The 22217-nt window shown below is 40.3% G+C and overlaps 1 protein-coding gene across 3 annotated transcripts in view; it reads left to right on the top strand.

Moving 5' to 3' along the window:
* Window positions 1-570: 570 nt before the first annotated feature.
* Window positions 571-22217, top strand: part of POLA1 (DNA polymerase alpha 1, catalytic subunit) — a 311022-nt gene continuing 289375 nt past the window's right edge. The window contains exons 1-10 of one of the 3 annotated variants that reach the window (XM_006085647.3): window positions 571-595; window positions 6773-6897; window positions 10352-10448; window positions 11923-12003; window positions 18410-18525; window positions 18985-19047; window positions 19890-19982; window positions 20415-20502; window positions 20797-21001; window positions 21092-21270. In XM_006085647.3, coding sequence (XP_006085709.1) covers window positions 571-595; window positions 6773-6897; window positions 10352-10448; window positions 11923-12003; window positions 18410-18525; window positions 18985-19047; window positions 19890-19982; window positions 20415-20502; window positions 20797-21001; window positions 21092-21270 — 1072 coding nt within the window. The other 2 variants (XM_023751338.1, XM_023751339.1) reach the window with 2 other exon arrangements.

A 22217-nucleotide genomic window follows, 5' to 3' on the forward strand; every position in this document is an offset into this window, starting at 1 on the left:
GGTCGTATACCTTTATGTGGTTATGTGTGTGTGTGTGTGTGTGTGTGTGTGTGTGTGTGTGTCACAGCGACTGTGTTCACACTCTGAGAAGCTAAGTATCAGGCCAGACTGAGTCCATAGCAGGAGGCAGTCACTTTCCCAGGCTCCCGGGAAACCGGTCCAACCACGCCCATCGTACTGCCCGCCCGCATTTCTTTTCCGGGAAAATCACCTCTCAGAACCAGAAAGCCCCTGCTCCAACGCACCCGTATCTTTTCCCATCAGTATGGGCGCGCCTGCGCAGCGAGTCTGCAGGCGGCTCCCTTCCAGCGCCCGACCGCTTCTTTTTCCTGCACTCCTCCCCTCCGGCTCCGCTAGAGCGATTTCCCCCTCAGGGGTCAACCACAGGTTCCCAAACGCGCGCTCGCGGGAAGACCTGGGGCGGGGCCTGGCGCGGCGCGGTACGTCAGGGGCCTTCCGGGCGGAAGTCCGCAGCCTCCGGAGCCGCTGATTGGCTTTCAGGCTGGCGCCTGTCTCTGCCCTCCTTCCAGTTTCAGGCTGGTTGGCGCGGAATCGAGAGACTCCCGGACCATGGCGCCCGTGCACGGCGACGACTGTGAGCTGGGGCCACGCGGGGTCCCGGGTTGGGAGTGCGGGGACCGTGGCATGATTGTGGGTGGTGGAGGCTAGAAGATGGGTCTCTTAATTTTTCCTGAAGGAGGCGCGCGCCCCAGTCGTGCCGCGGGTCTGTTTGGGCGCGGACCTTGGTCGCCCCGGGCTGGGACTTTTCTGGTATAGGACCGGGCTTGCCTGCTGGGCCCTTTGCTCCTGGCAGCTCCCCGCCTGCGGGGCTTTTGGTTTGGGAAACTGCGTCACCTCGGTCACTGCGGGTCTCCACACTCTCCTGCCTTTCTTTTTTTGTTTTGTTTTTTCCTTTTGGTGAGTCGTGTGCCACGCTCTGGGCACACCTTTATAAGACTGGCCCCTGCGGGGCACAGTTTTGACGGAAAGTATTTCACTACTGCCACCCCATCTATGCACTTGAGGGCTACGATGCATGTCATCCCCTTTATAGAAACTCCCAGGAAATTGTCATACCTTGTAAAGAAAACTTTTAAGTGCTGTCACCAGAACATACAGATGCATTTTGTCTTTCTAGCTACCGGGTTTCTACTTTATGCATTAACAATTTTTCTTTCAAATTCTATGGAAAGTTCAAGTATGGCATAGAAATAGTGTTCACAATCTAGTCCTGATGAAGCTTTAAAAAAAAGTAGCAGTTCAGCAGCATTTCAGATGTCCTGTATCACTCCGTTTTCAGTGGTAATCTTTTACTTCAAAAAACTGAGTACAAAAATGCAAATGGCTTTGCCTGATTTCTGATTTTTTGAACAGTGTTCAACTAAAGTGTGACTTAAGTGAACTTCTAACTTAAAATCAGATGCTTCACTTTCTTAGCTGAAGCACATCTGTCACTCAAGTGCATCACTATTAATGAGAACTTGCTTCCTAATCAGCTTCCTTTGCATTCACCTAGATACGAATCAGAGATTTCAATTTATTCTTCTAGCCTTTTGTCTTTTAGGACAATTTATTTTAGGCAGTCGACTAGCCTGGATTACAAATGGGATGTAGGATGTGAACACATGCAGTCTCTGCAGCCCTACATCAGTGATTTGCCACTAAGCTGTTTCTTCACCCTAAAAACTGTACAACATCTGTGAACGTCAAGAAATCACTCTGGCAATCTTGAGACCCCTCTTAAGTCATGGTGTTGATTAAGTGTTGCTGGAGACTTGTGACTGGAATTTTTCCTCTAGAGCAGACTGAAAGATTGTTACCGGAAAGACTGTTGCAGGCCATTATTTTGTCTGCTTTTGGGGAGGATGGGGGTACTTCAGAAGGTAATTTTGAACCATGTATTAAATTTTTGTAACTGGATTTTTTTCACGCTTATTCTTTTTTGCTAACTTACTACGTGAAGCATTGGAGACATATTCCAAAAATGGAAATCTAGGCCTTTTCCCCTCAAGTATTAGGTGGGGTACCTTGACAATGGCAGTGAAAAGTTGAAAGGTCTATAACTAGCTTTATATATGAAAAAGGATCAAGGAGAATTTAATGATTAAATAAAGCATGCACAGTGAGTGGTTCATTCATTTGTTCATTCAGCAAATATTTATTATGTACCTACTAGGCATAGGCATTCTGCCAGCCTCTAGTGGTAACAGTGGTAGGTAAGCTGGACATGCTTTTTGTTTTCATGGAGTTGAGATTGTAAATGCCTAACTTTTAAAAATATATATTTATTTCAGAGAGGAAGGGAGAGGTAGAGAGAGATAGAAGCATTAGTATGAGAATCATTGATTGGCTGCCTCCTGCTGGGGATTGAGCCCACAACCCGGGCATGTGCCCTCGACCGGAATTGAACCTGGGACCCCTCAGTTTTCAGGCCGACGTTCTGTCCACTAAACCAAACCGGCTAGGGCTAAACGCCTAATTTTATGCAGTGCTATATTGAGGCTTCCCTGAGATCACTGCTTTGTTATATTTTTGTTTTCTAGACACTAGACCAGCGGTTCTTAACCTGTCGGTTGTGACCCCTTTTGGGGTCGAACTGCCCTTTCACAGGGGTCGCCTAAGACCATCGGAAAACACATATTGTTTTGTGATTAATCACTATGCTTTAATTATGTTCAATTTGTAACAATGAAATTGGGGGTCACCACAACATGAGGAACTGTATTAAAGGGTCGCAGCATTAGGAAGGTTGAGAACCACTGCACTAGACCATGTTACTGCTAAGTAGTGTGTGTGTGTCTACCCTGCATCTATACACACATGCAATGAACTTCTCTTATATTGCTGAGTACAAAGCCAAGTATCTTCATTTAATCTGCAACAACTTTATGAAACAAACATGATTATCCCCATTTCAGAGATGAGGACCCTGAGGCTCTGCATTAGTCTGAGTCCTTAGGTGTAAGCTATAGAAACCAATTCTAGCTATTTTTTTTTTTACAATTTTATTGCCCATTGAAAAATAAATAAAATAAAAACAAAAAATAAAACACAACAAGCCATTGTCAATTATTTTCCATTTGTGAAGTCTAGCTAATTTAAACAGAAAAGGAATTTATTAGAAGGATATTGTGTTGTTCACGGAAACTCCAGGAGGACTGGAGAGTCAGCCTGGGGGTTAGTTAGCCAGGAATAGTGATTAAAATCGTGTCACAAAACTGTTCCAGTGAGGAGGTCGTTGCCAACCATGGCCAAGTACTTGAGGTTATAGCTTGTTATAGCTGTAGTTAACATTGCTGGCACTGTTACTTAATCCTCCTGCAGCTGTTACTACTTATAGAATCTTTTCCTAGCCTAGCCCATCTCCTTTCCTTTTGACACTAGCTTCTGATTTAAAGTCTGAGCAGGTGTTCCTAATTGGGAAAGCCCATTTTATATGCCCATGCCCTAGCTGCAAGGGTGTCTGGGAAAGAGCATCTGCCTTTTTAGTAGTAGGATATGGCCTCTGTGTCCCATCAAAACTTTAGGGGAGCCTGACCAGTGTGGCTCAGTGGTTGAGTGTTGACCTGTGAACTAGGAAGTCATGGTTCAATTCCCGGTCAGGGCACATGCCTGAATTTCGGGCTCCGTCCCCAGTGGGGGTTGTGCAGGAGGCAGCCGATCCATGATTCTCTCTCATCATTGATGTTTCTCCCTTGCTCTCCCTCTCCCTTCCTCTCTGAAATCAATAAAAATATATTTTAGAAAAGACTTATAGGGGAAATTTCACAAGTAGGTCCATATGCTGGGCAGCTTAACAGCAAGACAGCTGTCCACTGCAGCTCAGAAAGGTTAAGTGTGATCTCATGTTGTCCAGTAAGTGACAGAGCTGGGTTGTGCTGCTTCTCCCTAATCTATTCTCCCACTTACTCTACACTCTCATGCCTTACCTGCTACACTGACTTTCGGTTTCTGAATACACCTTGCATTTTCATCCTTTTGTAATTTGGCTCGTGCCTTTTCCTATGCTTGTGCCACTTTTTACCATGTACTCTGATAGTAAAATTTTACTCTTGCTAGGTTTGTGTTGGAAACTTCCTGTGAAGCCTTCCCCGATTTCCCAGGCAAAATTAACAGTTCTCTTTTTTACATTTCCTCAGTACCATGCTCTTACCTCTTATATGACACCCTGTTTATATGATGGTGGGAGCCTCAGGTCCTTTTACTTTACTTGACTGTGAACCCCTTGAGGACAGGCAACTCTGTCATATTTGTTGTTGCCCCCCAAACCCTGTGGAGTAAGTCCATTTGAAGACTATAGATTTTATTTTAATCAAGAGGAGTCAAGGAATCTTAAAGGGAACACATTGAGGCCTACTTTTCACTCATAGTGGTCATGTTCAGTATTCTCCGAAACCATTTCATGTAGGCCTGCTCATTTTTTAAAATTATTTTTTAAAAATATATTTTATTGATTTTCTACAGCGAGGAGGGGAGAGGAATAGAGAGTTAGAAACATCGATGAGTGAGAAACATCTATCAGCTGCCTCCTGCACACCCCCTACTGGGGATGTGCCTGAAACCAAGGTACATGCCCTTGACCGGAATCGAACCTGGGACCCTTCAGTCTGCAGGCCGACGCTCTATCCACTGAGCCAAACCGGTTAGGGTTTGCTCATTTTTTTTTACTAATTTGAGTGACACCCAGGATTTTGTGGCTGTCATCATTAAGTACCTGCATTCCTTAATTTTTACTTAATGCCTTTCTAAAACGGATTTAAAAGTCAAATGTGAAAGTCAAACAATAGACAGATGTTATAGAGATAGCAATTCCAGGAAGCTAGAAGAAATAAGATCTCTAATTATACTTCACTTTTGAGATGCAGTTTTTAGTAGTTTATTGCCAGCATTTGGTACATGTTCTTTAAATTGCATCTTCTATTTCAGTCAAACACTTAGTCAAACCGCTTAATGTTGTTAAGAATTTTGCAGTGGGGTTGGAGCTATTAGGATGCCTCTTATCAATACTTTTCCTTTTCTGTGCCTACTTCTTTTTATAGAATAATTAGCACCAAATACAATAAAATACTCAAATTCACAGGCATAGATGGCACTCATGCTGAGCCTAAACTCTCGGCTGGTAGGCAGCACTGTCTTGCTTGACTTGGTTATTCATTAGCTGGTATATGAAAGTCTTAATTATGTGAATGAAATCTTTTCACTATGTGTGTGAGGTCGTCAGTTTATAATGACCAAAAGCATGAATAATTCAACAGTTGAATGAATGAACACTGAAGCCCTCTGGTATTTCAGTAATTTTTGACAAAACATTTTAACCTTTATAATTTTTCATCATCATCTTATAATGCCCTAACCAACTAAGTGAGGCCTGGAAATCAGTGACGAAATCAAGAATCTTTTCAGAGTCATCTTTGTTAAATTCTCCCAACCCCAATTTATCCCTCCTTTGAAATTCCAGATACTTTGTCTGAACTTGTTATGGCATGCATGACTTCTAAAGATTGTTTTAGAGTTAGTTGCTATTTATCTCCCATTTTAGATTTTAAGTTCTCTGAGTATGGGGACCATATCTTTTTGATCTTTGTGTCTGTCAGAGCACCTAGTACTTTGCAAAGAGCAGGTGCTCCTTAAATCATGCCAAATGTTGATTAATGGAATACAACCCTTTTATAACTCTCCTAGGCCCCTCATTTGTAATGGAAAGGTTATGGGCTAGCTGATCTCTCTTCTCTAGTGTCTATAAGAGATATCAGTTGAATTTGAATTTTTCTCCTTTTAAAGAAAAAAATAATAGCTATTTTAGTTGTTTCAACTGTATCTCAGAGAAAAATCTCTGAAGAGTCACAGGAGCTACAGGCTCAGCCATGAACTTTGTGAATTACAGTAAAACCTTGATATAATGGACTAATTCGGGCAAGGGGGGGTGTCCATTAAAGCTGAAAGTGTGTTATATAATCAAGTAGGTTTTCCAAATGTGTATGTTAAAAAATTGACAAGTTAATTAGCTTACCTGTTGTTACTTATGTAGACAACGTTTGTAATTAAAATTAAGTATGTATGAAAAATTTAATTTCACAGACAAGTTTTCTATATGGATTACTGTAATTTTAAATTTATACTGAACAGGTCTAGTAAATGTGTGCATTCACCAGTCACTGCGAGTAAACACGCACACGGGTGAGCATGGCTTAGCACATGTGGGAACATCTGCCAGCCTGCACTAAAACTGCTGCAGAAAGTCATGCCATGAGACAACAGAACCAGTTACCTTGGGAGATGCGGTGTGATCATGTGCTAATCATTTGCAGAACATTTTTTTACAAGGGGTGACTCTTGGATATAAATATGTAGACTATAATTGTAGATATGTAATATTTATGTCAGCGAAAAATTACTAGTGTTTTTTCCAACATATGGCCTATTTGCTAAAATTTGTTAAAAATAACTGAATTAATAACAAGAAAATAGACTGTTAGTTTAATTATAAGCAAATCTTAGTTAAAAGCATTTTAATATTAACAAGGTGTTAATTTTCACATATGACATATGGACCAAAAATTTTGTCCACTAAATCTGAAGTCTGTTAAATTGAGGTCTGAAAAATCAACGGTTTACTGTATTTACATTATAAAAAGTATTCATTTGTATAATATTGAAATTGTGTATTACTGTTAGCTAGAAGTTAGGTTCAATCCCGGATTCCTCTGCTTTTGAGGCAAGATGGCTGACAATTTTGTAACATTTCATGTAAATTTGGCTTTTTTTTTTACAGCTGTGTCAGATTCAGGGAGCTTTGTAGCTTCTCGATCCCGGCGAGAAAAGAAATCAAAGAAAGGGCGCCAGGAAGCTCTAGAAAGACTGAAAAAGGCTAAAGCTGGTGAGAAGTATAAATATGAAGTAAGTAACCATTTTTCTGTTGTTTTTTCCTTTGTGCTTCATCCAATTCATAGCCACTTGACCCTTAAAGTTTCTGTAAGGCACTTTACAGATGCTTTCACAATTCTGAAATGAAAGTAGTTATATATATTTCCTTATTAAGTATATTGCATCTCTGATAAATCCCATGGCTTTGTTGCGGGGGCGCGGGCATAGAGATGCTTTTACTTTACTTCTAAGGTACTGAGCAGTTTAGCTAAGCACTTTGAGAGAATTGTTTTTCCTAATTTCATTTGCAAGGGGAGTGGCAGTGGTGACTTGGATCTTATTTCTGCTGTGCCCTGATGTAAGATGGAATGTCCTGCCATTTTGGCTGTTTTCCTGTACCCACTGTTTATGTCCTGTAGGTAGAAACAGAGTAGTTACCATCTGCACAGCATTGTCTAGCTTCACCTTCAACATGTTCCCTGAGTATCTTAACTGCCTTGGGGCCTGAAAGTGATTAATTAATACTAGAAAATAACAGCAATTAATGCACTTTTCTGTTAACACTATTTTAAGTGCTTTTACAAATATGGTCATTTATTTAATTCTTCCAACAACCATATAAAGTTAGATGCTATAATTAAGAGCATTTTGCACCTGATAGATCTGAAGTCACAGCAGCAGAGCCTTGATATGAACTCAGGCTTCAGAATATGCATGTTTAACCATGGCCTATACTGTATTGAACAATTAAGCAAGCAGAAGGGGGTTTTTGTCATTTGCCTTCATTCATTCAAGTTAAGTGAGTCAACCAGACCATAAAGGGCTACTAAAAGGATTATAGTAAAACAGGAGTAAAGCATTTTTTTATTGAATTTATTGGGGTGACATTGGTTTGCAAAACCATACAGGTTTCAAGTATACAACTCAACAAAACATCATCTGTACACTGTGTCATACGCCTACTGCCCTAAGCAAAGTCTCTTTCTGTCCCTATTCCCCCCTCTTTGCCCATCTCCACCTACCCCCTCCAACCCACTTTTCCTCTATACTATAGAGTCTATAGGTAGTTCTATAAAGGAGTTCTCTGGGGCATTTCAGATGTTTACACAATGTGCTTGATTTCTCTTTAATCACTGATGTTAATTGCATAGCTCTAAGAGTTCATGCTGAGCAGTAGCAATGATTTTAGAGATAAAGTCAAAATGACTTGTTACTCAAAATGATTTTTAAGAGAAATTTTCTGGTATCTTTTTGAATTAGTGAGTTGATTAAATAAGAGACAAAGTATGCCCCATAGACTTCAACCAACAAAACTTACCTGCTCCCCACCCCCCCAAAAAATTGGTCAGTATAGAAATATTAATTGAACTAGTTGTGTTTGGGTTGTCAAAAACTTAATTTGCTAGGGCAGATAGTTTCTGTTATCAAATGGTAGAAGGCCAAATATTTGCCAGTGATCCCTATAGAATAGATTAAACAGGAGGTGAAACTAAGCTTAGTCCTGTAGTTATTATAAGCCTTGTAGCTATGGCAGAAATCCAGTCATTTTGCCCATTGTGCTTGCAAAGCTTGGTGTGCAAGTGTTTTTTTCTTAAGGTCTTTGGAGTTAGCTATTTCCTCCACCCACCCCCCATTTGATAAGACAGAACTGTCAAGAGAAGGGGCAAATTTTGTTGTTGTTAATCCTCACTTGAGGATTTTCCCCCCCCCCCCATTACTTTTCAGAGACAGTGGGAGGGAGGGAGGGAGAGAGAGGGAGGGAGGAAGGAAGAAAGGAAGAAAGAGTGACAGAGACAGATAGAGACATAGACATCAATGTGTGAGAGAGAGACATCGATTGGTTGCCTCCTGTATGAACCCCGACTGGGTCAGGGATTGAACTTATCACCAAGGATGTGCCCCTGACTGGGAATTGAACCCGAGACTCTTAGGTGCACAAGTTGACGCTCTAACCCTGAGCAACACTGGCCAGGGCGAGAAGGGGGAAATTTTTAAAGAGGCATCCAAGTTCTTGCTAACCAGCCCACCAAATTCTCACCTGGGAAGTCGATGGCCTGTCACCACGGCAGCTGCAGCAGTGGTGTGCATCTCTTCCATTTGTTGCTTTAACTGGACTGAGGTGGTCTGCTCTATTCATGCCAATGGTTCATGGTGTTCTAGTGCTCTGGCAGTTGGACAGCCTGTATGATTGGAGGACTTGCCACTCTCTGGACTTGCCCCCCAAGTAGCCCAGCGGTTTTTTTTTTAAATTGACATATAATTGTTAAACAATACTATATTAGTTTCAGGTGTACAGCATGGTGATTTGGCTTTATAGACTTTACAAAATGATCACCACAATCAGTCTAATAACTGTTCAACCAAATATAATTCAAAAGGGAAATTTCCGTCCATCCCCCTCTAAAATTTAGCAAAACACTATATTCTGCAGTTACACTTGAAATGGTTTTTGAACGATTCCCTGTTTGAATTTTGTCACCTTACAAAGTTGATTTAATATTGTTTATATTCCCCATCCTATACACTATATCCCCATGACTTATTTTTTTAATATTTGGAAGTTTGTACCTCTTGGTTCACTTCACCCATTTTGTCCACCCTCCCCACCGGCAACCATCATTCTGTTTTCTGTATCTATGAGTCTGGTTTTGTTTTGTTTTTTTAGATTCCACATATAAGTGAAATCATATGATACTTGTCTTTCTCTGTCTAACTTATTTCACTTAACATAATGCCTGCAGGGTCTATCCATGTTGTCCCAAAAGACAAGATTTCATCCATTTTTATGTCTGGGTAATATTCCATTATATACATAGACCACCTCTTTATCCATTTGTGTATTGATGGACCTTAGATTGCTTCCAGTAGCTCAGTGTTTGTGTCTCTGCAGTCGTAAGACCTGAGAAAGGTGGGGGATCAGTGGTAATTCAAACAAATCACTTAAAACCCATATCTAGTGTATCTGTGGAATATAGTGTATTTTGCTACCTTTTGGAGGGGCTGAGGGTCGAGGTTTTTCCTTTTGAATTATATTTGGTTGGATGAATAGTTATTAAAATTATCATCTATGCGCAGGGCAACATAAGCTAGTGGAGAGGGAGGTGACATGCCTTACAGGTTTGCTAAGTACAGGAGAAACCAATCTAGAAATTATAAGTGAATAATCCCCAAAGCAGCTAACGAAGAATTGGCTATAATTCAGTTTGTTTTTTATGAAGTAGATGAGTAATTGATGGTGTGACAAGTGTATTATGCTAATGGAATCATTTAATATCTTATGTTAACACCCACCTAAAAGGAATACTAAGCTAATTGATGTCTATTTAAGGAAAACCCTGCAGTGGTGTTGAATGTCAGAACTCATGATTTGGTTGCAGCTACTCCTTCAGGCTGCCATTCCAATTTCAATTTTGACAATTTTTTTTTCATCAGAATTGTTTAACACTTTCACTCCATTTGAAGCTTTCTCAAACTTGTGTGATGGCAGGTTGAGGACTTCACAAGTGTTTATGAAGAAGTTGATGAAGAACAGTATTCGAAGCTGGTTCAGGCACGCCAGGATGATGATTGGATTGTGGATGATGGTATGTGGGAAGAAATTGCCTGCCAGGCACTGTCTTAATTGCGTTTCATACTGCTTTGCATGGGTAGATGCAAGACTCTGTTAAGATCATACCTTTGGTTTGGATTTTCCTCAAATACAGTGTTTGAGGGCATGGAATCAAAACAATAGAACATTTATTTAGGGGCATTTTGGAGAATCCAGGTACATTTCTCAGGATGTAGTATAAATCCTCCAGGAGATGGCTGTGTAGAAACTAGGAGGAGCCATGTACTTGTGCGGTATCTCCATGTAAGGCGGGGATAAGAAAACTACCTAGCTCACAGAATGGCTGTGAAGATTACATTACTATGTGCATGAGGACTGCCTTGGGCAGTGGAAAGCACCATGCAAAGGGTGGTCCATGTGTTCTTACACCCCTTGTGGAAAGTTCAAGGTTCCTGCTGGTACGGTGTGACTTCTGGGCGTGTGAATGTTGACCACAATGACTCCTCAGATAAACTACACAGTGTAGACTGCACCTGTGACTATTTATGTTTCTACCTCTGTAATTGGACTCAGCTCTATTGCCAGTTTCCCTCATAGAATGAGGTGCTTTTCTGGGCTTGTGATCTTCATTCTTTTATGTTTTACTAGAGACCTGATGCACGAAATTCATGCACTCGGGGGAATACGGTCCCTCAGCCCAGCCTGCGCCCTCTCGCAGTCTGGGAGCCCTTGGGGGATGTTCAACTGAGGGATTAGGCCCACTCTCTGCGGGCCTAAGCCAGTAGTTGGACATCCTTAGCACTGCCATGGAGGCAGGAGAGGCTCCTGCCACCACCGCTGCACTCCCTAGCCATGAGCCTGGCTTCTGGCTGAGCAGTGCTTCCCTTGTGGGAGCGCACTGACCACCAGGGGGCAGCTCCTGCGTTGAGTGTCTACCCCCTGGTGGTTAGTGCACGTCATAGCTACTGGTCGTTCCCCTGTTTGGTTGATTTGCATATTAGCCTTTTATTATATAGGATAGGATTCTTCTGGTAGAGTAAAACTACTGTAAAGTATAGTCTGTAGCAGACTTTGATCCTGTGGGCCAAATCATTTCCTCAGCTGACCTAGGTAGGTACAGGCATACATCAAAGAGATTGTGGGTCTGGTTCCAGACCACAGCAATAAAGTGAGTATTGCAATAAAGCAAGTTGTAATCTTTTTGCTGGTGAAGGGTCTTGCCTTCAATTTGTAAAGAAACACAACATTGGTGAGGCACAGTAAAGCGAAGCAGAGTAAAATGAGGGATGTCTGTATAGTAGGTAGCTTTTGGTTTTAATTCAGAAAACTTGTGTGGATGCTGTTTTGTCTGACACCTATTTAAACAGGATTCTGCTGCACTTAAAAATGGCACAGGATAGGAGAACATCTGAGTGGGGCTAAAGGTTATATATTTTTTGGTGTGCTCCTGGCTAAAATATTGGCCAGTTTTAGAAACTTGATCCCAATGTTACATTTTGTTCCTGCAGACGGTGTCGGCTATGTGGAAGATGGCCGAGAGATTTTTGATGAGGACCTTGAAGATGATGCCCTTGATTCTCAAGAAATAGGTACCTACATTTTGTTTTCCAGAGGGTACCATGTTGAGATTTAAAGAACTGTTTAAAATTTGAGATGACTTGGTACTTTGATACTGTTTCCTTTAAGGCAGCAGTTCTCAACCTGTGGGTCGAGACCCCTTTGGGGGGCGAACGACCCTTTCACAGGGGTCGCCTAAGACCATTGGAAAACACATATTTTCGATGGTCTTAGGAACCAAGACACCGCCCCTCTATCCATCTCCAGGCAGGTCCGCCCACATGCAGATACGCCCACATACGAGTACCCGCCGTGATGACATCAACAATGAAAATACATCCTGCATATCAGATATTTACATTACGATTCATAACAGTAGCAAAATTACAGTTATGAAGTAGCAACGAAAATAATTTTATGGTTGGGGTCACCACAACATGAGGAACTGTATTAAAGGGTAGTGCATTAGGAAGGTTGAGAACCACTGCTTTAAGGGAAGAGTACCTATCACAATTGTTTTTAGGTATAGGAAATGTTCTGTTATTGAGAGGAGCATAGTGGTGTAGAAAATTCAATATAAAAAGCAAAAATACCAGGAAATGAAGTTTCATGTCTCTATTGTCCAAAGAGTTTGGTCTTTCACTTATTTTGGAATGTTCAGTCTTTTTTTTTTTTAATCCTCACCTGAGGTTATTTTTCCATTTATTTTTAGATAGAGTGGAAGGGAGGGGGAGAGATATAGAGAGAGAAACATCGTTGGTTCCCTCCTACATGAGCCCCGACCAGGGCCAGGGATTGAGCCTGCAACCGAGGTACGTGCTCTTGACCGGAATTGAACCCGAAACCCTTCAGTCCTCGGGCCGATGCTCTATCCACTGAGCCAAATAGCTAGGGCAGGAATTTTCAGTCTTGTAGTCATTTTAGACTTGCTGACTTAGATAAGTGATGCCTTTTAATTGGAATTTTAGCTCTTTGATAATAGTGTAGTACTTCAACAAGGTTTAGAACTTAATCTACTTGCTTTGTTTAATTGAAATTTAAAATGATAATGAATAGATGTGTCAGACTGTGTTAGCTGAACAATCACTGGCAAACATTTTTTTTTTTTTTTTCGGTAAACAAGCCTGATTTAGTTCCTGTCAGATGAGAAGGGAAAATTCTCAAATTCTCTTATTTCCTGGTTTAGTTCTTTATCAGCAAAATATGGCCCACTCACAGCGGTTTATTTTTAAACAGCTTTATTGAGATATAATTCACATGCCATGCAATTCACCTATTTATTTATTTATTTTTAATTATTTTTTTAAAAAATATTTTTATTGATTTCAGAGAAGAAGGAAGAGGGAGAGAGAGATAGAAACATCAATGATGAGAGAGAATCATTGATTGGCTGCCTCCTGCACACCCCCAACTGGGGATCGAACCTGCAACCCTGGCATGTGCCCTTGACTGGAATCGAACTTGGGATTCCTCAGTCCACAGTCCGACGCTCTACCCACTGAGCCAAACCAGCTAGGGTGCAATTAACCTATTTAAAGTATACATACATTTAAACACATGTGGTGTTTAATATACTCACAGAGTTGTGTAGCCATCACCAGTTTCCCATTTTCATTAACCCAGGAGGAAATCATGCCTGTCACTGTATAGCCCTTGGGCTAATGCTTTTTACATTTCTAAAGAATGTTGTTGTTTTAAAAAAAAAAGATGCCAAGAAGAATATACAACAGCACAAGAGAGACTTACGTGGCCTCAAAGTCTAAATTCTGTGCTGTCTTGCCCTTTTCAGAAAGTCTGGACCCAAATTTGTAGATTAACATTTTGCAACACGTGTTCCCTTTCTCCCTTTTCACTGTTCCCACAACCACATACAGTTTGGTGAATTTACTGAAAGTAAGTTGTCCATGACAATTCACCTGTACATGCTTCAGCATTTACCTTCTAAGAACATGGACATTTGTCTATTTGCCATTCTCATAATATTATCTAATATATCGTTCATAGTAAGATTTTTCCAGTTAACCTAGTAATGTCTTACATAGCTATTTCTAAAAATGCAGAGTCCACTTTAGCTTTCATGTCTCTTTAGTTTTATTTAGTATAGAACAGCACCATCCCTCTCCTCTTCCCATTGGCTTTTTTTTGTTTTTTTTTTGGTCTTTTATGACATTTTTAAAAGGACCAGGCTGGTGGTTTTGTTGAATATCCCACAGTCTGGGATTTGCATGATTGCTTCTTTGTGCTTAAGAGTCAGATGAAATTTTTTTGCAAAAATACAGTAGAGATGAAGTTGTGTCCTTCCCATCAATCATATCAGGGCACATAGTGTCAGTTTGTCCCTTTATTGGTGATACTAAGTTGATCTCTGGGTAAGATGATGTTTGTCAGATCTCTTCCTTTGTAAAGTTACCTTTCTACCATTGTAGTTAGTGCAAATGTGGGGTGATAAGATGAGACCATGTGCATATATATCCCTTTTCTCCACCAACTTTCTTTTTAAAAAAATTTATATTTTATTGATTTTTTAGAGAGGAAGGGAGAGGGATAGAGAGTTAGAAACATCGATGAGAGAGAAACATCAATCAGCTGCCTCCTGCACACTCCCTGCTGGGGATGTGTCCGCAACCAAGGTACATGCCCTTGACCGGAATTGAACCTGGGACCCTTCAGTCTGCAGGCCGAGGCTCTATCCACTGAGCCAAACCGGTTAGGGCTCTCCACCAGCTTTCACCCAGTGATTTCAGCATCTGTTGATGATCCTTTCTCTCCTTTTTATTAGTTTTCTTTTTATTTTTTAAATATATTTTTATTGATTTCAGAGAGGAAGGAAGAGGGACAGAGAGAAAGAAACATCAATGATAAGAATCATTGATCAGCTGCCTCCTGCACGCCCCACACTAGGGATTGAGCCTGCAACTTGGGCATGTGCCCTGACCGGAAATGGAACCGTGACCTCCAGGTTCATAGGTTGACACTCAACCACTGAGCCACACTGGCCGGGCTAGTTTATTTATTTAAAAAAATTTTAAATGTATTCATTTGAGAGAGAGAGAGAGAGACATCGATTTGTTGTTCCACTTAATTATTCATTCATTGGTTGATTTTTGTATGTGCCCTAACCAGGGATCAAACCTGCAACTTTGGCATATCAGGATGATGCTCTGATCCACTGAACTACCCGGCCAGGGCCCTTTTTAAAATGATCACTTCAAACTTATGAATTTGAATAAACTACTGTTACAGTTCAATATCCATTATCATCATGTGTTTTGATGTTCAAATTATCCCAAATTTGGCAGTGGGATCCCCTTTGAGCTGGCTCCTGAATCCTTTTGACATGGCTCCATCAGTCTTTGAACATTTCCTTGCTTTCTGGCAAACAAGATGTCCCAGGTTCTCCTTGTATTATTCCTGTCTCAGACCTGGAATTAGCCATTTCCCTCAAGAATCATTCCTTTTAGCGGAGAATGGTATTCAGATCTAGGGGATGGATGTACTCATTGTTGCTGGAGCATAATGGTTTCTAGGTCTTTTCAGTGAACAGAACTAGATTTGATGTCTATGTATGTCGTGAGTCCATACTGATACATTAGATTGAAACCCGATCCTACAGCGTTCTTCATCTTCCTCAATTCTCTATTTGTATGTACCTTAACGACCAATGAAAACCCTTGTCTTCTAAAATTACACAAAATAATATTGGACATTTTAGAATCACTAAACCTATAATACCTCTACCAACAATCTTTCTAAATAAAGTTTGTAATTTCTTTGAAGTTTTATTCTTGGCATATATCCTATTAAAGTTGTATAGTCAGAGTGTTGTGTTCAAAAGGTGTATGAAGTAATTTTTGTGTGCTATATCATCAGTTTACTATATAGGTTTATTTTGTTTGTATTCAAATTTAGGTTTTAAAAAATCCTTTTGTTTTCATTTTAATCATAAACATATTGTAAAACATTTTTGTGATTTAAAAATCAAAATTGTATCAAGATAATAAGGTAAGATCTTACTCTAATTCCTATGCTTTCTACTTGTCTCTACCCATCTCCACAGGTAACTACTTTTAATAGTATCTGATTATTCTTCCTGTCTTCCCTTTTATAGAAAATAAGAACGTGTATTTTTTTCTCATGTGTGACATTATTTATTTACTCATTCATGGCTTAAATTAGACTATCTTCCTGGTTTCTGACAAACTATGTAACTCTACACACTGGTACCATTTGGTAGCAGTATGGCTAATTGTGTATTCCTAGTTTTTGTGAGTCCGTCATGAAGAGAATGAAATGAAACAATCCCCATGTGCTTTTTCATCTCCCTGAACTGAGGAGGATTCGTGCATGGGTAGGGTCCCTCGGCCTGGCCTGCACCCTCTCGCAATCCGGGACCCCTCAGGAGATGTCGGAGAGCTGGTTTTGGCCTGATCCCCACAGGCCAGGTGGTCAGTGCGTGTCATAGCTAAGCTATCGGCTGGTTGGCTGGTCATCCGGTCGCTTAGACTTTTATATATATAGATTGCTAAATTCTTCACCATAGGAGTTGTCCCATCTTACACTCCCATTAACAATGTATGAGTGTCTGTTTAGACCTCCATGGCCTCGCCAACAGTTTGTTGTCAAGCTTTTGCATTTTTGCCACTCTGATATGTGAGAAATGACATTTCGTGGTTTTCACTTGCATTTCTTTTACACATGTAGTTGGGCATTTTTTCATAAAACTTATAGCTGTTTATATAGACAGGCATACCTCAGGGGTATTGTGGGTTCTGTTCCAGTTCACTGCAATAAAGCAAATATTGCAATAAAGCAAGGCATAATCTTTTTGCTGGTGGAGGGTCTTGCCTTTAATTTGTAAATAATGCAACATCTATGAAGCACAGTAGGTCAAGCACAGTAAAATGAGGTATGCCTGTACTTTTATGTGAACCATATGTTTGTGTTTATTACCCACATTCCTATTAGGGTTTGTTTGTTGTTTTTTTAATATTAGGGAAATTGGTCCTTTATCTGTGAAACATTGTAAAAATTTTCTTCTGTTTTGTCTATAAACTTGTTTCTGGTGTATTTGAATTTATTATTATTTTTTTTTTTGCAAATGGATTTTGAATCATAGTTAGACTTTCCCCAAAACCTGGTTAAAAGGGAATTTACCTTTTTTATTAAAGCACTTCTATAATTTCATTTTTAAAATTTTGATCTGATCTGTAATGTGTTTGGAACTGGTTACTTTCTTTTTAAAAATATTTTTATTGATTTCAGAGAGGAAGGGAGAGGTATAGAGAGATAGAAACATCAGTGATAATGAGCATATCATTGATTGCTGCCTTTTGCATGGCCCACACTGGGGATCGAGCCTGAACCCAGGCATATGCCCTGATTGGAAATGGAACCGTGAGCTCCAGGTTCATAGGTTGACGCTCAACACTGAGCCCATGCAGGCTGGGCTGGTTACTTTCTTTACAAATGGGTAACCAGCATTACTTAGTAAAAAATTCATATTGTCCCCAGGGATATGAGATGCCACCTTTATTATATGCTAATTTCCATAAGTAATTGAGTCTTTTTGTACACTCTGTTTTCTGTTCCTGTTGTTCTGTGTATTCTTGTGCCACCACCACACTATATTAACCCTTTGTACACCATAAGTGTCTATAGACGCAAGTGGCGGATTTTTTAAATTAAATTCAAAATACCATGGTGTGTGGGGATGATTTCCGTTTTGGACGCGTAGTAATTAACTGGTTAATTATATTCATTCGAGGTCTTTTTAAGGTAGAGACTGCTCTGGGATGACTCAGAAAGCAAGAGTAAAATTGACACTATGAGAAGAGTTCATAGGTGATTTACATTCACGTGATCATAAGAGAAAGCATGGCACAGGTTGTTCTTTACTGCGTAAATGTCTCTGTTGGTTTAGTGTTGTTACAACATATTGCGTGTATATAGTTGCTGTTCTTCATAAAATGGAAATTAGGATGCTGCAATATCATAACTGGTAATCCTATTTTTTTAAAGTTTAGTTTCCTTTTCAGATTCAGTATAGCACTAAAAAGGCAATCTCGTGGAGACTGCTAGGCTAATCCCTTGCTTCCAGATGAACTTGATCTTTTTATTTCTATGGGTAAAACAGAACCTCCCCCCACCTTTTAGGAAGCTTTTTATTCACACTAACAATAGCAATTAAACAGTCACACTTAGTAACTTATCCACTTATTTTCATCAGTTTTTGAAATAACATTCAGCCCAAGTTTTCCTGAATTCAGCACGTTTTAAAAATTCTTCCCTCTCTACCTTGCATAAAGTTTCATGTTTTTGTATTTTGAATTCTTTAACATTTTTCTTCTCAAATTCTCATATACAGAGAGCAGGTGACTGGACTCTTTTTCATTTTGATTTTTGTCAGTGCATGTTTCCAAATAATTTATATTCCAACAGGAAACGATAATAAAACACGCAACAAAGAAAAGAGGAATGTAAAGAAGAGTGTGGTGACAAAACCAAACAATATCAAGTCAATGTTCATTGCTAGTGCTGGGAAGAAAACTGGTGATGTGAGTTTTATGTTTTTCTTATATTTTGCCTTCTCTTTTGTGAAAATAATTTGATATTTGATTATACAGACAATAGGTGCTCTCTATATTTGAGCTCAAATATTTGAGTAATATTTTCCCAATTTCCATCACTAAGTTGGATGTAGATTTCTAGGTGAATTTAGACACCTCAGTGGTTGGAACTTGGACATAGAAAAGAAAATTGAATAAAAAAGCTGAACTGACTGTAGTGATTTTAGTGATTAACAGGAGGATTGTGGAAATAGAGGATGGGAGGTCTAGATTTGGGAGTTATGTATACGCAGATGGTTGTTAATATCTGTGACTAATGAGCACTGAGTAGATGAGCACTCAGAGTGAGGACTGAATAGGTTCGGTTCTTCGTTTCATAGACACGTGTTCTGGGTGAAAATGGGAAGTGCAGGGGTGTTTCATTCTACCTTCCTTTCTAACTTCCAGAAAGCTATAGATTTGTCCAAGGATGATCTGCTAGGGGACATTCTACAAGATCTGACCACTGAGGTAAGTGAATCTCTGGGAGTTATTAAATATGCAGGGGCCATTGGCTGAAGAAATAGTTCAATAATTATACAAAAAAGACTATTGCCAGAATTTTAAAAAATGCAGCGACAACATCACCACCACCACCACCACCAAAAACCCCCCAAACCAATGAACAACAACCCTTCAGATTGCTTTCTTCTCACCATATTAGGTGAGAGTACTTTCCAGCTGTTACAAGCTATGCAGTCCTGTTGATCGAGCTGTGTGGGGGTGTGTTTGAGGTAGTAAGAATACACACACGAGTCAGCTTTGGGAATGCACTCAGTTGCTGCAGTGCATGTTCCCAAAATAGATTGAGGCCTGTCAGTCTGTACAATTAGGCGTGAGATCCTTGTCTAGAATTGCCAGTGGGCGCAAAGGAAGAGTCGGTGAGCTGTCCCTGATAGAACTCAGACAGGCTCAGCTGTTCTGGGAATTTGCTGTTTCACAAAAAACTAAACTCTCATTTAGAGGTGTGTGTCTTTCTAAATGACCCTTGATTAAAATGACATATACTAACATCATGTAGTTCTAGCTTGACAGCTTTTAAATATAATATTCTGGAAGGGTAAAGGAAAAGTATGTTAAGTTTTGAAAAGAAAAAAAATTGGTCAAGAGTGGATTCAATATCTATTCTGGGTTTCTAGTGAGTCTGTGGTAGTGTTGCTATAGTAACCGCAGTGCATGAACATAGATCCGTGGGGGGAGCAGGGAAGGAAAAATGCTTTGCTCATTGGGCTTCAATGGGGGAAGAAATGTACTTTTTCTGTCTTGTGGTAAACCAAGCATGGCCATGAAGTGTGTCTTACCTCTCCTTTTAGACACCTCAAATAACTCCACCACCTGTAATAATACCGAAGAAGAAAAGATCCATTGGAGCTTCACTGAATCCTTTCTCTATGCACACCCCTAAGGTAAAGTGTGTGGAAATACCTTCAAACTCGATGTACATTATTGCTTAAAATTTATTTTGTTGCTTTTCTATGTGAGCAAAATACCTTTGAATGTCTTCTTGATTTTTGTTTTAAATTAGGACTCCCATTTCATTATATAGTTTCATGTATTTCAAAAATAGCATGTGCCTGCTTTTGTCATAGTAAATTTTGTGGTAAGTAGCATGTGTTTATTATAGGTATTACAACTGTGCTAAATGTAATACTTTTCCTCCTGGAAACAAGTGTTTTTTTGTAAACCTAGGTAAAAGTAAAATAATTGAAGCTGTTACATTAATAATACACAAAATGGTTTTATAAATGGGAACTGTCATTATCTCTGGGCAGGGCAGGACAGTGGGCATATTTTTAGTATGCAGGTCTAACTGACTAAACATTTAAAAACATTTACAGGTAGTTCCTTCAGGAAAAACTGCTTCCCCTGTCTCAAAGAAGGAGCCTCTGTTAAGTCCTGTTCCTCTTCAACGTGCTGAATTTGCTGGTAAGTAAGATGTCAGGCAGAAGTACAAGAGTGTGGAGGAGTTGCAAAGTGCTGCCAAAAATGGAGGACCCAGGAAGGAGGAAGTGGAGGCGATTTTGAAGGTATTTGTGATAGCAAGTTTAAGTGTGAAAGATTTGAATTCATAGCAGTAAAAGTTACAAGGTACATCCGATTTGGAGGTTGACGAGATGCAAATACAGTGTGGGAAAAGAGTAGGCCCCTATGGCTGTGCTGGGGAGGCCTGTGTGCTCCGTGGCAGCAGTTTATGATGGGAATGTGCAACGATGCCTACAGGAGAGCCAGCACCAGCAGCAGTGTGTACACACGACAAGAAGGAGTCAGGGGCAATAGATTTTGAAGATGGTGACTTTGATGAGCCCATGGAAGCTGAGGAGGTGAATGTGGAGCCCGTGGCTGCTAAGACCTGTGACCAAGCGAGTGAGCCAGCAGAGGTGGTGAAACCCGAGGCAGATCTTGGGAAAGGGACCACGCCCTGCTTGTAAGAGCATTTTATGACTTTTTCTGGCAAGTAGTGCTACAATTGCTTTGTTGGATTTTGAAAAGTTTTTTGAAAATGTGATTTTTGCAGAGGAGGTTTTCTCCCAGATGTCTCTTGTTGGGACATTGATCAGGAAGATGACAGCAGTTTCTCAGCCCAAGAAGTTCAAGTGGATTCCAGTCACCTGCCACTGGTAAAAGGGGCAGATGAGGAACAAGTGTTTCAGTTTTATTGGCTGGATGCTTATGAAGATCAGTACAACCAACCAGGTAATCATACTGTATGTCTTTAACATGGAATAGCGCCTGTTCCTTAAATGCGTTCGTGATTGTAATTGGCACAGGCTCTGCACTCACATACGTATATAGTAAGGGTGCATGAGGCACCTGAATGGAGAGGAGCTGTGTGATGTGAATAATCCTCAAAGATGCTTTTTCCCAAAACCAGTTAGTTATATATGGAATGTGTACTTGTAGTTTACCTTTGATGCGTCCAAAGTTATAGTTAATATACTTTAAATGGAGATTGTCATGAATTTCTTCATTTATTCAGCAATTTAAACCCAGTTTTGTGTGCCAGGCATTGAGATGGGGTGACCAGGCTGGACAAATTCTTTATCCTAATGGAACTTACATTCTAGTGGGGTGGGAACAAGTGGAGGGGAATAGGTAATAAATAAGGTAAGTTGATTAATGGTTTAAAGGCAGTTAGTTGGGGGATGGACTTGGAAGGCCTATCTAAGGAGATCACCATTGGGCTAAGATTTGAGGCACGTGCAGATCTGAAGAAAGAGCATTTCAGCCTGACGAACCAGTAAGCACAGGCCTGGAGGGAGAAGGGAGGCGGCTTGTTGGTTGCAGCAGTAATCAAGTGACAAGATTGGTAGAAAATGAAGTTGGAGAAAAAGGCCTAGTGCAGATGATGAAAAACCTTGAAAGCCATATTAAGGAGTTTAGGTCTTCTTTCAAGAGCCATGGGGAGATGATGGAAGATTTTAAGTACCAGCAGGATGGGTGGGATGGTGTTCTCATGGTTGGGCATACATTTTAACAGGAACCCTCCAATTGGTGTGGAGAATAGCGCTTGCGCATGTGTGTGTGTGTGTATGTGTGTGTTGGGGCTGGAATGGGGTAGTGGAAAAGTGTAGAAGCACTGGAGATCAGTCAGTGCAGGACAGGTGTGTGGTGGAGAAAAGTGAATGCATTTAACATGTATT

Source organism: Myotis lucifugus, unplaced genomic scaffold (assembly GCF_000147115.1).
Source record: "Myotis lucifugus unplaced genomic scaffold, Myoluc2.0 scaffold_20, whole genome shotgun sequence".
Classification (NCBI taxonomy): Eukaryota; Metazoa; Chordata; class Mammalia; order Chiroptera; family Vespertilionidae; genus Myotis; species Myotis lucifugus.